Source organism: Carassius auratus, chromosome 25 (genome assembly GCF_003368295.1).
Source record: "Carassius auratus strain Wakin chromosome 25, ASM336829v1, whole genome shotgun sequence".
Classification (NCBI taxonomy): Eukaryota; Metazoa; Chordata; class Actinopteri; order Cypriniformes; family Cyprinidae; genus Carassius; species Carassius auratus.
Genome location: NC_039267.1, coordinates 15,113,795 through 15,127,716, shown reverse-complemented (window position 1 = coordinate 15,127,716; position 13,922 = coordinate 15,113,795). Strand labels below are relative to the sequence as shown.

At 37.0% G+C, this 13,922-nt stretch overlaps 1 protein-coding gene across 4 annotated transcripts; it reads left to right on the top strand.

Annotated features, from left to right (window-relative positions):
- The first annotated feature begins 4,946 nt into the window (after nt 1–4,946).
- On the top strand, nt 4,947–13,311 carry LOC113043475 (ubiquitin-conjugating enzyme E2 Q2-like). Of its 4 annotated transcripts, none has more exons than XM_026202890.1 (13): nt 4,947–5,181; nt 6,484–6,588; nt 7,636–7,758; nt 7,860–7,916; nt 8,009–8,149; nt 8,391–8,475; nt 9,594–9,654; nt 9,746–9,836; nt 9,941–9,999; nt 10,341–10,389; nt 10,474–10,569; nt 10,648–10,714; nt 10,801–13,311. In XM_026202890.1, the coding sequence occupies exons 1-13, from the start codon at nt 5,023–5,025 to the stop codon at nt 10,830–10,832; spliced, it is 1,125 nt and encodes a 374-aa protein (XP_026058675.1). In that variant the 5' UTR covers nt 4,947–5,022; the 3' UTR covers nt 10,833–13,311. The 4 variants fall into 4 exon arrangements, with proteins under 4 accessions (XP_026058675.1, XP_026058673.1, XP_026058674.1 ...); XM_026202888.1 differs by having other exon boundaries at nt 8,009–8,164; XM_026202889.1 differs by having other exon boundaries at nt 8,006–8,149.
- The last annotated feature ends 611 nt before the right edge of the window (nt 13,312–13,922 follow it).

Genomic DNA, 13,922 nt, shown 5'->3' with positions numbered 1-13,922 from the left:
TCAACAGGATTGTGGTAGGTGGCGAATTTGTTATTGTTCCACCGCTTGTTACCCCAACAAAAGTCTATATCTCGAACGCCCCCCCCCCACTTATTGAAAATGAGAATATTGAGCGTGCATTAGTTCAGTATGGTAAATGTGCTAGTGCAATCAAAACCATCCCATTAGTATCTAAGAATGAAGCACTAAAACGTGTGATGTCTTTTAGGAGACAAGTGTATATGTTTCTGAATGTGCCGGACTTAGATGTGGCTTTCAGAGTTGTACATGAAGGAAAATTTTATATGCTTTATGTTAATACAGGTAGCTTTAAGTGTTATGAGTGTGGTGAAATTGGCCACTAAAAGTTGACATGCCCACATAGAGCGCAGGTTAATGAGGAGGCCACTGGGCCTAGTGGAGTAAATGCCGCTAATGTAAAAAATACAACAATGCAGCCTCAGCCTAATGAAGAGAGTATCACTCAGGATGATGGATCACGCGTAAGTGTAGACAAAAATTGGAATGAAGGAGAAAAATGTGGCACAAGAGCATGAGGTCTTGGAACAAAGTACAGATACAGTAGTAGAGCAAGTAAGTGAAAGCGCTGCTTGCGAAGTGATTATTGAAAATAATGGAAGCTTAAATGATGTTGAAAAAGGTGAGGATTATGAAATGAGGGAGGATGATACATTGTCTGAGGTGTCGGATGTTTCTGAGTTTGGGTTGCAGAATATTGATGAAACATATTTGGTGCAGGTGATTTTTTGATTTTTTGGATTTTACATTTGGAAAAGCTGTTGAGGTAACGGATTTTTTCCCTGAAATAGACAAATTTATATGGTCAGTGGTGTTAATGCTGAAAGTTGTTATGAAGCTCTGTGCAAGAAGAAGAGGTTTAGGCTGAAGAAGATTCTAGCTAAATTACGGAAAGAAAAAAGAGCTTTGCAAAAGTAGGATGCTCAAATGCACAGGGTGAATTCCATACTTTATTTATTCTGTCTATTCACATTTGTTTTTCTTTATTCTCATTTTTCTATGGAACTTTTCAATTTGTTTCTTTAAATATAAATGGGGGTAGAGATCGGAATAAATTAGCCATGATCTCAGAGATTGTTAAAGGAACTGATATAGTCTTTTTGCAAGAAACACATACAAGTAATGATAATGAGACTCAGTGGGGTATGTGGTGGGAAGGGAAATATGCTCTTAGCCATGGTACAAACACAAGTGCTAGGGTAGCTATTCTTTTTTACAAAAATATAAATGTAAATATTCTATCAACAGAGGAAACTGTAAAAGGTAGAGGACGTTTAATTAAAGTACAGTTTGAAGGAACTATATTTGTTTTAATTAAAGTATATGCTCCTAATAATGGACATGAGCGTGTGGGTTTTTTTAATGGAACTGAGAACAGTTATTCAGAAAATTGATGATACTGTGTGCATGATAATTGGAGGTGATTGGACAACTAATTTTATAATTGATAGGAATGGAGAGGAGCCACATAATCAGTCAAGCATTCAATTGTTAAAAACTGTAAATGAGATTGATTTAATAGATTTGTGGAGAACATAGGAGTTAGACAATATACATGTTTAAAGGCATCAAATAATCAAGTTAGTGGTGCTCGGTTAGATTTTATTTGGGGAAGATTTGGAATAATAAGGTAATTAATGTATCCATCTTGACTAATGGTTTTTCAGATCACCATATGATTACTTTTGAAAACTTGTTATTTTTGGCATTTTAATGTCAAATTATTACAGGATATCAGTTTCTGGGAAAAGTTTAAGGGTTTCTGGGATAGGTGGAAACTTAAGAAAGACAGTTTTGAAAATCTTGGTCAATGGTGGGATGTAAGTAAAGCTAACATTAGTATTTTTTGTCAAAACTATACTTTACATACTACTGTAATGATGAAACCAACAGTGGAAAGTTTACAAAGAGACATTGTATCTCTGGAAAAAGACATGTTAAATAATAAGGGAATGGTAATTAATGAAAGTCTAAATAAGAAAAAAGAGCCACTTGGGTCTTTTTTACAGGAAAAGGTAAAAGGAGCACTCATAAGATCATGAATTCGCTACATCAAAGATATGGATGCTCCTAGTGCCTGTTTTTTTAATTTGGAAAAGAAAAGATTTTTCCAAAAACTATTGTGTCATATAAGACGTCCGAATGGAATGATAACTTCTGACCCTCTGGAAATGAGAGAAATTACAATTACAAATATACTTGTATTCTAAATTATATATAATGCTCAGAGTTGTGACTCTGGAAGTGTGGATGATTTGCTTTGTGATCTGCCTCAGTTGAGAGATGAACAAAGAGAATCGCTTGATGAACAAATAACTTTGCAAGAGCTTACTGATGCAATGAGACAATTATCCCCTGGAAGATCTCCAGGAGTGGACGGTATACCTGTGGAGTTCTATCAGGCTTTCTGGGAATTACTTGGGTCATGATTTAAATGAACTACTGATAGATTGCGTCGAAAGAAAGACATTACCCACAAGTTATTGCAGAGCAATTCTATCTTTAATTCCTAAGAAAGGAGATTTGGGACTATTAAAAAACTGCAGACCAGTGTCATTGCTATGTTTAGACTACAAAATATTCTCAAAAGTACTAGCAAATAGACTTAAAAATGTTTATATGAATTAGTTCATATAGCACAATAAGACTGGTTCATAGAGACCAGTCTTATTGTATACCAGATAGAACAATTATGGATAATTTATTTTTATTGCGTGATGTGATTGATTTTAGTCAAAGAAATAGTCTTAATTTGGAGATTCTTTCGCTTGACCAAGAAAAAGCGTTTGACCAAGTTGATAATAAATATATTTTTAATGTATTCAAATAATTTGGTTTTGGAGATAATTTTATATCTTATATAAAATTGTTGTATTCTAATGCATTTGTTATGGTTAAAGCTGAAGGTGGATTGAGTGCACCTATCATGATGTCTAGGGGTATCAGACAAGGCTGTCCACTTTCTGGACAGTTATATAGTCTAGTAATCAAACCATTTTTGTTCAGATTAAGGAAAGACCTAATTTGATATTTCACTTCCAGATTTAAAGAGCACCTTTAAAATATCCTTGTCAGCATATGCTAATGATGTCACAGTGTTTATAAAAGGTCAAAATGCTGTGAAAGTTTTAACAGAAATTATCGGGAAATATGAAAAAGCATCCTCAGCCAAAGTGAATTGGGGGAAAAGTGAGAGATTTATTATTAGTAGCTGGGAAGAAGTAATACCTCCAAACCTACCATGTGGTTTACTTTGGGGTAGAGGGGGCATAAAAACATTAGGTATTTTTTTAGGGAATGAAAATTTTCAGTTGAGAAACTGGGAGGGATTGCTGGAGAAAGTGATAGCCCAATTGTTTAAATGGACCTGGCTATTACCACAATTTTCGTACAGAGGGCGAGTCTTGGCGGCCTCGACATTGTGGCAAAAAATGACTGTTATGGAGCCTCTATACTGGAGTTGGTTCGTAAAATACAAAGGACAATTGTGAACTTTTTTGTGGGGGGGAGTGGGGGACACTGGATCCATGCTGCAGAACTTTATTTACCTGTCCATGAAGGAGGTCAAGGGCTTGTGGATGTGAGAAGTCAGTTGATTTCTTACAGGATACAAGCAGCACAAAGACTTTTATATCACAAAGACTTGACTTGGGCCCATACTGCAAGATTAATTTTGAAGAATGCAGGTGGGCTTGGGTTGGATAAACATTTGTTCATAATTTGATCATTTGTTCAAAGCAGTGATGACACAGGGCATTGGATTCTGGAAGAACCATTATTTTTCAATCCAATGATCCAAACAAGACTGTTGTCTTCAGTAAGCATATCTGCAGTTTAGAAACGAAATGGGATTGTAAAAATCAGACACCTCTTGGACATTTTTGGGTGGAAGCCGGTTGAAATTCTTAAAGAAGTAACAGGATTGAAATCTGATCGTCTTGTCTCAAAACTGACAGAGGAGATCTGGAATGTATTACCAAGTGGACACAGAGAGTACATTGAAGGACGTCGGACAATGGGCTTAAGAGATATAGAAGAAGAATTTCCAAAAATCTGAGTCTCCAGACATACTTGAGGAAACAGTGGCTGTAAATATGGACTCAATTTTGTCTTTTGATACACCACAGCTGGACTGTTTTAAATCTTCGTCAAAGAAAGTGATTTACTATTCTTCAGTAAAAGTCACAAGTCAATCAAAATTCTCTCAAGAGAATAAAAGCTTCAAAGTGGCCAAGTTTGTTAGGACCAGACTTCCCCGTGATGGACAGGTGGAGAGCTCTGTAAAAGCCTCCTATAGAGAAGTGCACTGCGGATCTACAGTGGAGGCTTATTCACGGGGCGATAGCTACTGAAAGACACGTGGCACACTTGAATCTAGCAGGAATGTAGATTTTGTGGAAGCCAAGAAGATTTAGAGCATTTATTTTTAAAATTTGGAATATTAAAAGATCTTTTCAATTTTCTTAGAGATTTGTTCAAAAGATTTTGATGAAGAATTTTCAGATCAAATATTTATTGGCGGTGTTAAGTATTGGTATTCTATGAGAAGGATGACATGTTTATTAAATTATTTGTTGGGAACAGCAAAATTAGCAATCTGGAAAACAAGGGAAAATAAAGTACACAACTTGGAACTACTGATGTGGAAATTATGTTTAGAAAACTAGTGGGTGGAAGAATCAAGATTGAATTTGCGTACTACAAACTGGTGAAGAATTTAATGTTTTTTTTTTTTGTGATACTTGGTTTTGTAAAGATATCTTATGTGAGGTCTTTGAGGGTAAGCTGGTTTTTGATGTTTTTTATTTAATGTTTTATTTCTTTTATCTATTATTTTTGTTTTATTTAGTATTATTGTGAATGTGTGTGAGATATAAATGATAATTTAATAAACGTTGTTAAATCCTCTCTCTCACTCTCTCTCTCTCTGGATCAGCTGCGCGCTCGCAGTAGTCTGTGAGTCCCTTCCCCCCTCGGCCTGGCTGCTGATGAGATGAGTGGAAGATGTCGGTGTCGGGGCTGAAGGCCGAATTAAAGTTCCTGGAGTCAATTTTTGACCCAAACCATGAACGATTCAGAATAATCGACTGGAAGCCTGATGAACTGAGCTGCCAGTTCAATGTGACGGGAGAAAAGCTGCTGATTATTCACTGCAACATCACGGTAAGATTCATCACGTAGCTGAACTTACAGGCGAACAAGACAAGGCCGAGAGAAACAACACCACCCACAACCCATTTTGACTCGAATGAAGCCATTCTATTGAGGATAAACCATGTAAATAATGCCGATCAAGATAGATTATATCCTCAAATAGGTGTCAATATCACAGCTAAACAAGTATGCACTGCTAGTGGGCGCTACATGTAACTTAGCCTGCTAACGTTAACGTTAGTTTATTAGCTAACAAAGTTAACTGCGTTTGCTGTCGCTTTAACTTTATTCGCTTAACAAACTCGCTAGATAATATTCAGGTTTGCTTGGTCATATCAAATATAAGTTTAAATAGAACATAAAGGGGTTGTTTTATTCCGCGTCGCTGGGGTTTTGTAGTTAAGTTAGTTAATTAGCTTGTGTGCTAATTTAGCTAAGCGGATACTTTTGCTAGCTAAACGACGTTTCGGACAGAATGGTTTTTTTTTTTGGTCTTGCCAAGCCAACTTTGAGATGCTATTCTGGAATATGCATAGCTTAACAAAACATTGTATTGGTATAAACAGCTAGATTGGATGTTGGCTATCTAATTTATCTATTATTAAGTTGGTTTGCCGAATTTCGTCATTTCGCGAGGCCTCTAAAGAAATGCTCAGATTTAAAACGACAGCTGTACATTCGGTTAAATCTATCGAGATTTGTTACAAAGTTAATGTTAGCGTGATTTGTAGCCGCTATCGTAACGTCTTATATGTGGTATTAAAAATATTAGCACATGATGAAGCTTAGTATTCGAGCAATTCCTGAATTTTCCCAGCTTTTAATGCACACAATGTGTATGTATTTGAAGAGTATATTAACTGTACTACATAATGAAGTATGCGTTCAGTGTCTATAAAAGCACACTGCAAAACGACGCCACTGCAGTGCAACTGGCAGCAGTTTTGTTGTTTTTGAGTCAGTTAGTTTGCTGAGCTTCTGTCTTGATGTTTGAGGTGCTGTAAGGTCAGTAAGTGGTCCTGACAAGCAGAAGCAGATCACATCGCAATCATTCTGGCTCTCCTTCGACGGCAGAACTAGTGGATGGGAACCTAACCTCACCCTAACTCTGAAATAAACAGCATGGCCATGGTCTTTTCTGGGTTTGCATTAGAAGAGAAAAGAGTCATTGGTTTTGCAGATGGTGATGTGGCTGCTTATCATGCAAGTGGATGAGCAGATCTGTTCAGACTTTAGTAACCTTGTGGAAGGACAAAGGGTTTCGATAGAGTTCTGAAGATGCTGATGTTGTAACTCTTGATATTTTTGTAGGAGTCTTACCCTTCAACCCCACCAATATGGTTCGTTGATTCAGATGACCCAAGTCTGACTGAAGTCCTTGAACGACTGGAGGATGTAAGAAAAGGCAATACTTTGGTAAGGAGGGGTTAACTCTTTTGGATATTGTCATGAGATGTGATCATCAAAATAAAGCACGATATATTTTTAATGTACATAAGTTTGTATAAAAACTTAGCACTTATATTCAGCAAAGATGAATTAAATCGATTGAGTCACAGTTAAGTCAAGAATCTATTTTAAATACACTGTTCATCTGAAGCAGCACAGTTGTTTTAGTCATTGATAATAATTGCCTTGACCAGCAAATCAGCATATGAGAATTTCTGAAGGATCTTGACACACACATTACTGAAGTAATGAGGCTGAAAATGATGCAGCTTTTTAGCATCACAGGGATAATTTACATTTTAAAATGTAAAAAACAGAAAAGGCATTTTAAATTGTAATTATTTTTTCTGTTATTGTTTGTACTTTATTTTTGTCAAATAAAAGCAGACTTGGTGAGCATGAATCCTCTTTAAAAACAAGAACAAACTTTTGAATGGTAGTATATATCATTTAATCAAAATTGATGATTTTAATTAAAATATCATGGCGAATAAGCTTTGTCCATTTTCATTAATTTAATCTAAAAAATACATTCAACTTGCAACTTTTTTAATTACATCACCATTTTATCTGGTGCTGTAACTTAAAAAAAATGATTTGGAGAGAAAAAAAATCTAAACGATTGCATTAAAATGCAAATGTTTTTTGTAAAAAGAAAATTAATCAAAAGGTGTATACAGTTATAAGGAAAATTATTTGTATTTTTTAACACTTTGTACACAATGTGAACTTTTATTGTAAATGGTAGAAATAGTTTATTCTTCATTATGGACTATCTTTATTTGACATTGTTCCAAATATGTGGCATAATCTAGCATTCCTAATCCATAATGAACCCAAATGCATGTTTTGGTCGGGATGAAGCTTTTTTTCTGAACACCCAAGATCTCACATTATTTTATATGCAGCCCAATGTGTGATAGTAGATTAATGGTTTTATATAAATTAGCATAAGGAAAATGTTGGCCAGTTCTTGTTACTTACCATTTGTTACCACTCTTCCTTCTTATGCAGCTCCTACAGCAGCTGAAAAGGCTGATCTGTGATTTATGCCGACTCTATAACCTGCCCCAGCATCCTGATGTGGAGATGCTGGATCAGCCACTTCCTGCTGGACCCATCGGTCAAGACAAGAAGGTAGCCCAAATCAGCACAGACCTACATAGCCTTATTACACTCCTTCCTTTTCCTGTTCCTGGTGTGAGCTGATTGAAGCTTTTTGTCCTTGTTCTTCCCAGCATGGAACAACAGATGAAGTGACATCAGAAGAAGAGGAGGAAGAGGAAATGGCAGAGGTATTAAGCTTTAGGGGATGCGATGGGTTCCTCATGACGAGAAGACTAGTTAATACCTAACACTTCTCTTTTGTTTGTTGCTGTGGCAGCAGGATATTGAAGATCTAGACCACTATGACATGAAAGAGGAGGAACCGGTCGATGGGAAAAAGTCAGAGGACGATGGCATCGAGAAAGAGAATCTGGCCATTCTGGAGAAAATCCGAAAAAACCAGAGGCAGGACCACTTGAACGTAAGTGTGCATTCGGTAAGGTACCTTTTTATACAACTTTGGGGTTGGGTGGAGCAATATTGGTTTTATTGATACAGTAAAGTGATGTCATCTCTTTATGATATATAATACAATACAGTAAAGCACATTTTTAGTTAGCTTTTTTCTATTTGTGAAGTCTGTAATTTATAAGAATAATTTAAAAGATTGCTCCTTGCAATGTTGTATATGTTCCCTAAATGCTTCATTGTTGGTCTCGTAGGGTGCGGTGTCCGGTTCAGTTCAGGCCTCTGACCGCCTCATGAAGGAACTCAGGGAGATCTATAGATCACAGAGTTATAAGACAGGTAATTTTAGTTCAATAACAGCATTGACTTTTCCATTTGTTTGTTCCAAACCTGTCTCTTTCAAAGCCTTTTAAGGAGCATTTTCACTGTTAAGGCAATTATTTTGTCCAGTTTTTGTCCAATACAGCTTTTCAGTATTAAACATGCAAAAAACTTTCAATTACTATTGTATTATAAAGCTGATGACTAGTGTTCACGTTTTTCCTCGCATTTGACCTCCACTGACTGAACAGAAGTAGTAATCCAGAGAAGATTTCTTCATCATATAAGGCAGAGCCCTAGAGCACACTTACCTAATAAGCACAAAGATTTGTGTGGTGAAGATGCCATTATCGTGGAGTGGGTGGCCATGCGCATCAAGTGCGCAAGGCTCCTTCTTGCTTGGCAGTGTGCATGGCATTTTTTTATCTTTGCACTCGGTTCTGCTTCGGAAGATACACAACTTTAACACTATTTGCTAAAAGTTCTCTTGTTTGATGTGGAAAAACCCACATTTTTTTTTATTTTTAAGACATTACGGGGCTGCTTACACGATGACGTTTTCAGCCAAAAACGGTAAACTTATGCGTTTTGCCTGTTCATTTTCCATTTTGGACTACATCATTGTCGTGTAAACGTAGCCTAAGTCATTCATTGTCAATTTTGAGTCTTGTACTTGCCACTGATTACCGATAGTTTTAGAGGACAATTACTCCTCATTGCCTCCTGACGTTTTAAAGAATAGTACAATGGCGACCATGACAAGTATAAACACCTCGTCCATTTGGGGAGGTGCGTGCGCAGTCATCAGAGGCTCGCGATGCGGAGCCAGGTGAAAGTTTAAACAAGGCTTTGGGCAGTAACCCTGAACCAGTGGTAGTTTGAAGACATTTACCATCTTCAGTTTTGAACTTTGGTTGGCCTGATTTTGTTGGAAATAACAACCCACCAGTTGCGTCATTGGTTTCACTTGGAAGTATATCATGGCCTAAAGTTGCTTACCTTTTGTGACTGCTATTTTTATGTCAGGAGTGCGCATGTGATGCCTAAAATTGTTGTGGAACATTTCTTAGTTTCCAGTAGTTTTATCTTTTTACAGATCTGTCTGATCTGTTTGTTTACCATTCCATCTGTTCCAGGTATCTATTCAGTGGAGTTAGTCAATGATAGCCTGTATGAGTGGCATGTCAAGTTAAGGACGTAAGTATGCTTGCATTACATATGAAATATCATGTGGACTGATGATAATTCTAGTGTTCGGATCTTTCAAATCATTCTCGTGTTTCTTAAGGGTTGACCCAGACAGTCCGTTACACAGCGACTTGCAGGTTTTGAAGGAAAAAGAAGACATGGACTACATTCTGCTCAATTTCTCTTATAAAGTTAGTTTTTTCTTTGTTGTACATAAATACAGATTAAAGATAATTTGCTTGGAAAAAAAGAGATTATGCAACTAAATTTGGGTTTTCTTGCTTGCTGATGACAGGATAACTTTCCTTTTGATCCTCCCTTTGTACGGGTTGTGTCTCCTGTCCTGTCTGGAGGGTGAGCATAAGAACTTTGTCCTAGTAAATAAGTCAGACTAAACTTTTTGTGTTGCTAAAAAGTAACCATTTTACTATATTTGATGGATTATTATATCTTTCCCCCCAGAGAATAACATAAACGGATGTATTGTGAATAATGCTGTCTAAATAACTCAACATGTAGTTGTAACTTAACAGAGATTGAGTAATGATAATTTAATTTGCTTGTATTTTAATTATTTAGAATTCTGTTTAAAACCCCATATATTTTTGAAAGGCCAGTATAAAACCATTCACAGAAAAATTATTAGTTTACATTGACTAATAAAAATATTGTATTTAAATATTTTTCTAATCTAGCTATGTTCTTGGAGGAGGAGCCTTGTGTATGGAGCTACTTACAAAACAGGTTTGAATTCTCTACATTTTCTAAGGTTTCCACATTCAATAATACCAAACATTCCGAAATATTGAAATAAATTTGATCTTGTAGGGCTGGAGCAGTGCCTACTCAATAGAGTCAGTCATCATGCAAATCAATGCCACCTTAGTCAAAGGGAAAGCCAGAGTGCAGTTCGGAGCAAATAAGGTTTGGTCGACTTCACGATGAAATACAAAAAATATTTGCCTGCAAAAATGTTGACCCTTTTTCACTTGTTTTGTGCAGAATCAATACAACCTTGCCAGAGCACAACAGTCGTATAAATCATTGGTTCAGATTCATGAAAAGAATGGTAGGTGGAGAAACGTTAAAACGAGATGCAGAATTGATGAACTTTGAACTGTTCTCAGAAGTTTTTTTTCTCATGTTTTCTTCCAGGCTGGTACACACCTCCTAAAGAAGATGGCTAGGAAACGCATTGATCCGCTTGCACACTGCAAACATGGGATATCTGGTCAAACCTTTGCTTTATTTTACTAATGTTTTCACATCTTCAGCTTGAGTATGATGCCCCCTCGTGTTAGTGGAAGCCATTGGGGAAACGTTTGCCCTCTCGCTGTCTGGAATGCTCAGAAATTTGCATCGTCCTTTATCTTCTGCAAGGCTGGACTTTTTGACCAGATCCCATGATGTCTGGATTTCTGTCTGTTTCTCATGCTCTCTCTCTCTCTCTCTCTCTCTCTCTCATCTATTGTCTTATATACCGATGGGACATTCAGAGCCTTGGTACTAATAAGGCATCTAACATGGCGTTTCCGAATGGTGTGATCAGAAGTTTTTTTTTTTTTCCTCTCTCTTCTTTTTGTTGCTTCCTCACTTTGACTGGAGCATGGCTCTGTTCAGGATTATTACATAGATGGAGATGCTCAATGAAGATGCTGGATCTGATCCTCTCTGTCTGCTTTTAAAGGACGTTCTTATGGCCATGGACTTTAAATGGTGGTTTACTGAACTTAAAACAGGATATGGATGCAACTAGAGACAATGTGAAGACAATGTGCCACTGCTCTTGTATCTATCAAGACTTTTGTTCCCCTCATGCATTCTGAGTTAACCTGTACTGGTACATTCAATGCTGATGTTGTCAAAAAATCGTTACTTGCCACAATTATATGCGTAAGCTTCCTAAGCAACTCTTATGTTAATGATGATAACTGCAAGGATGAGAGGATGGGCGATTATACGACCCTAGCCCCAAATCTCGTTTTTCCAGCTAATGATGAATTCCACTCAGTGGCTGATCTGACCAATAATGGACAAATGCGAGCTTTGGCTTTGAAAAAGCGAAACAGAACTTGCTGTCGCTCCATAGTTGAACAGAGCTCCACTTGTATACTTGTAAATGGATTTGAGGAGTCTTAAATGTGGTGTTTATGTGAAGTGGGGGAATTATCCGAGTTGTTCTCATGTGAGGACTTGGGGACTCGAAATGGGGGAAAAGGTTGATGTTTCTCAAAATAAAGGGGGTAATATCTTAAAAATTGTATTTATGTAAGTGATATGAACATAACGTTTTTGTTCCCACCCTTAATTGTCATTTTCATAATTTCTGCTCCATTAAAAAACAGCTGTTACAGATTGAGACATTTGAGGTTTACATTACTAATGGGCCTCTCAGTACTTAAGAGTTTGCTGTCAGTTTTATTCCGTGAGCATCGATGGATTAAAAGAGCGCAAATAATACTTTTCTCATAGCACAACACTACAAGACCACGGTCTCTTTCCAAGCCTGATGGACAATTGTCACAAAACTCAAGGCGTTGTTTATTTTACCTCTTGGATCTGAACGTCCAGTATAAAGTCTTAAGAATGGTCAATGCTTCAAGGTTCATGGCGAATGGTGAAATACACCATACCTCCCATCTTTTTTGTCTTTGTTTTGCGGTGTATTATAAAAAGTGGCTGTCGAAGACTTCGCATGTTTCATTGAAAACTCAGGAATATCCATTCTGTTTGAAAACCTTTTTTCTGTCGGTTTGCTCTACCTATCCACTTAAAAAACCTTCTCTAGTTCAAAGAAAATGATTTTAACAGCTTCCCTTGGTCGCTATTAAGTATTTTAAGATGGGGCTTGGTTTCATCGTAAGAAGTGTTAAAGATCAATGGTGATTATATAACTCTGGCTATAAAAATGTTTATGATTTCCTTTGTTTACTGAATTTATGTGCTCCGTCAAATGTAACTAATATTTTTGTTGTTGTTCCTCATCCCTCCGACTTCAGCTTTCAGTTGTAAATATTCTGGGACATTTGGGTTTAGTATTCACACAGAATGTTGTGATTGTTCCTCTTGGCTCGTCCTGAGTTTGAACTTCGTCCCATAACAGGCAGGCTCTTGGATATGTGAATCTTTAATATGGATGCAAATGTAATCTTTAACTCCAGTCACATGTAAATGTAATTCAAGAGAGCCACTGCAGCAGGAATGTCTCGAATAACTCAAGTATCTGCTTTGCAAGTTATTGCTGCTGTCTTGTTTCAGAAATGTGCTTGGTCTTGGGTTTTCTTTGGTGAGATTTGAAAAAGCAGACCTCTCTAAATGGTGTTTCCTCAGAGGTCTATTCATCTCAAGAAGTACATCTGCGTTCGAGTTGCTGATCTGGGCTTGTCCACATTGACCAAGGTTTCTGTAACTGATGAGTCGTTCTTCTGTTTCCTCGTCCGAACAGTAATGACTTGTTTTTGTTTTTCACCCTGGACGTGAACCTCACCGTAACCAATAACAGAACTCGTCTCTGGTGCCATCTCATGGAATAGCTCTTGAAGCTCACACTGTTGGCATGCTTTCTTGTTTTTTTTTGTTAGGCTTTTCCATTACAAGAGAATTTTGACCATGTACAGTATATTTGTAAACTTGCATCAAGTTTATGAATAAAGAATTTTACGAGGAGCTTGTTGGGGTATCTGTGAGTGATCTTGATGCATTCAATAACTTACATTTTCATTAAAGGGGTAGTTCCCAAGACTGAATTTTTTTTTCATCTTCGACCTTTTGTTCATCTTCGAAGCACAAAGATATTTTGGGTGAAAAATAACAAAAAAAAATAATGACTTTATTCAACAATTTCTTCTCTTCCTGTGTCAGTTTTTGAGGCATGTTATGACAGTACCAGTCAGAGTATGTGAGCGGAGTGGAGCGGCAACAGTTTCCCCTCCTCGCTCAGAGCATTTAATAATCACTCCGCTCCAGCTCCGCTCCGGGTTCACAATTTCCCGCTGCCGCTCCACTCCTCGCTCAGTGATACCAGAAACACCGCTCCGCCTTCGCTCCGTGGCTAAAGTATTTCAGTATGTTTGAAATGTTATGTTCATAATGTAGCCTATATTAAAATAAAAAAAATAAAATAACAGGAGAGTTTCAAAGTTGCTTAGGCTATTGTGTGCAAACTTTTTTTTCCCTACCACATGCCAAACTAATAACATGGATGTCAGCATTAAAAGGAATAATTACTGTATTCTGCTGTGCAAATTTTGTTTGTGATGAAAATAACAGTACATTTT

Bases quoted from the DNA above. Each gene is read 5' to 3' on its own strand.
- LOC113043475 (XM_026202887.1), top strand. From the start codon at position 5,023: ATGTCGGTGTCGGGGCTGAAGGCCGAATTAAAGTTCCTGGAGTCAATT. The intron at 5,182-6,483 runs GTAAGATTCATC...ATATTTTTGTAG, and splicing joins TTATTCACTGCAACATCACG to GAGTCTTACCCTTCAACCCC. The intron at 8,165-8,390 runs GTAAGGTACCTT...TTGGTCTCGTAG, and splicing joins TGAACGTAAGTGTGCATTCG to GGTGCGGTGTCCGGTTCAGT.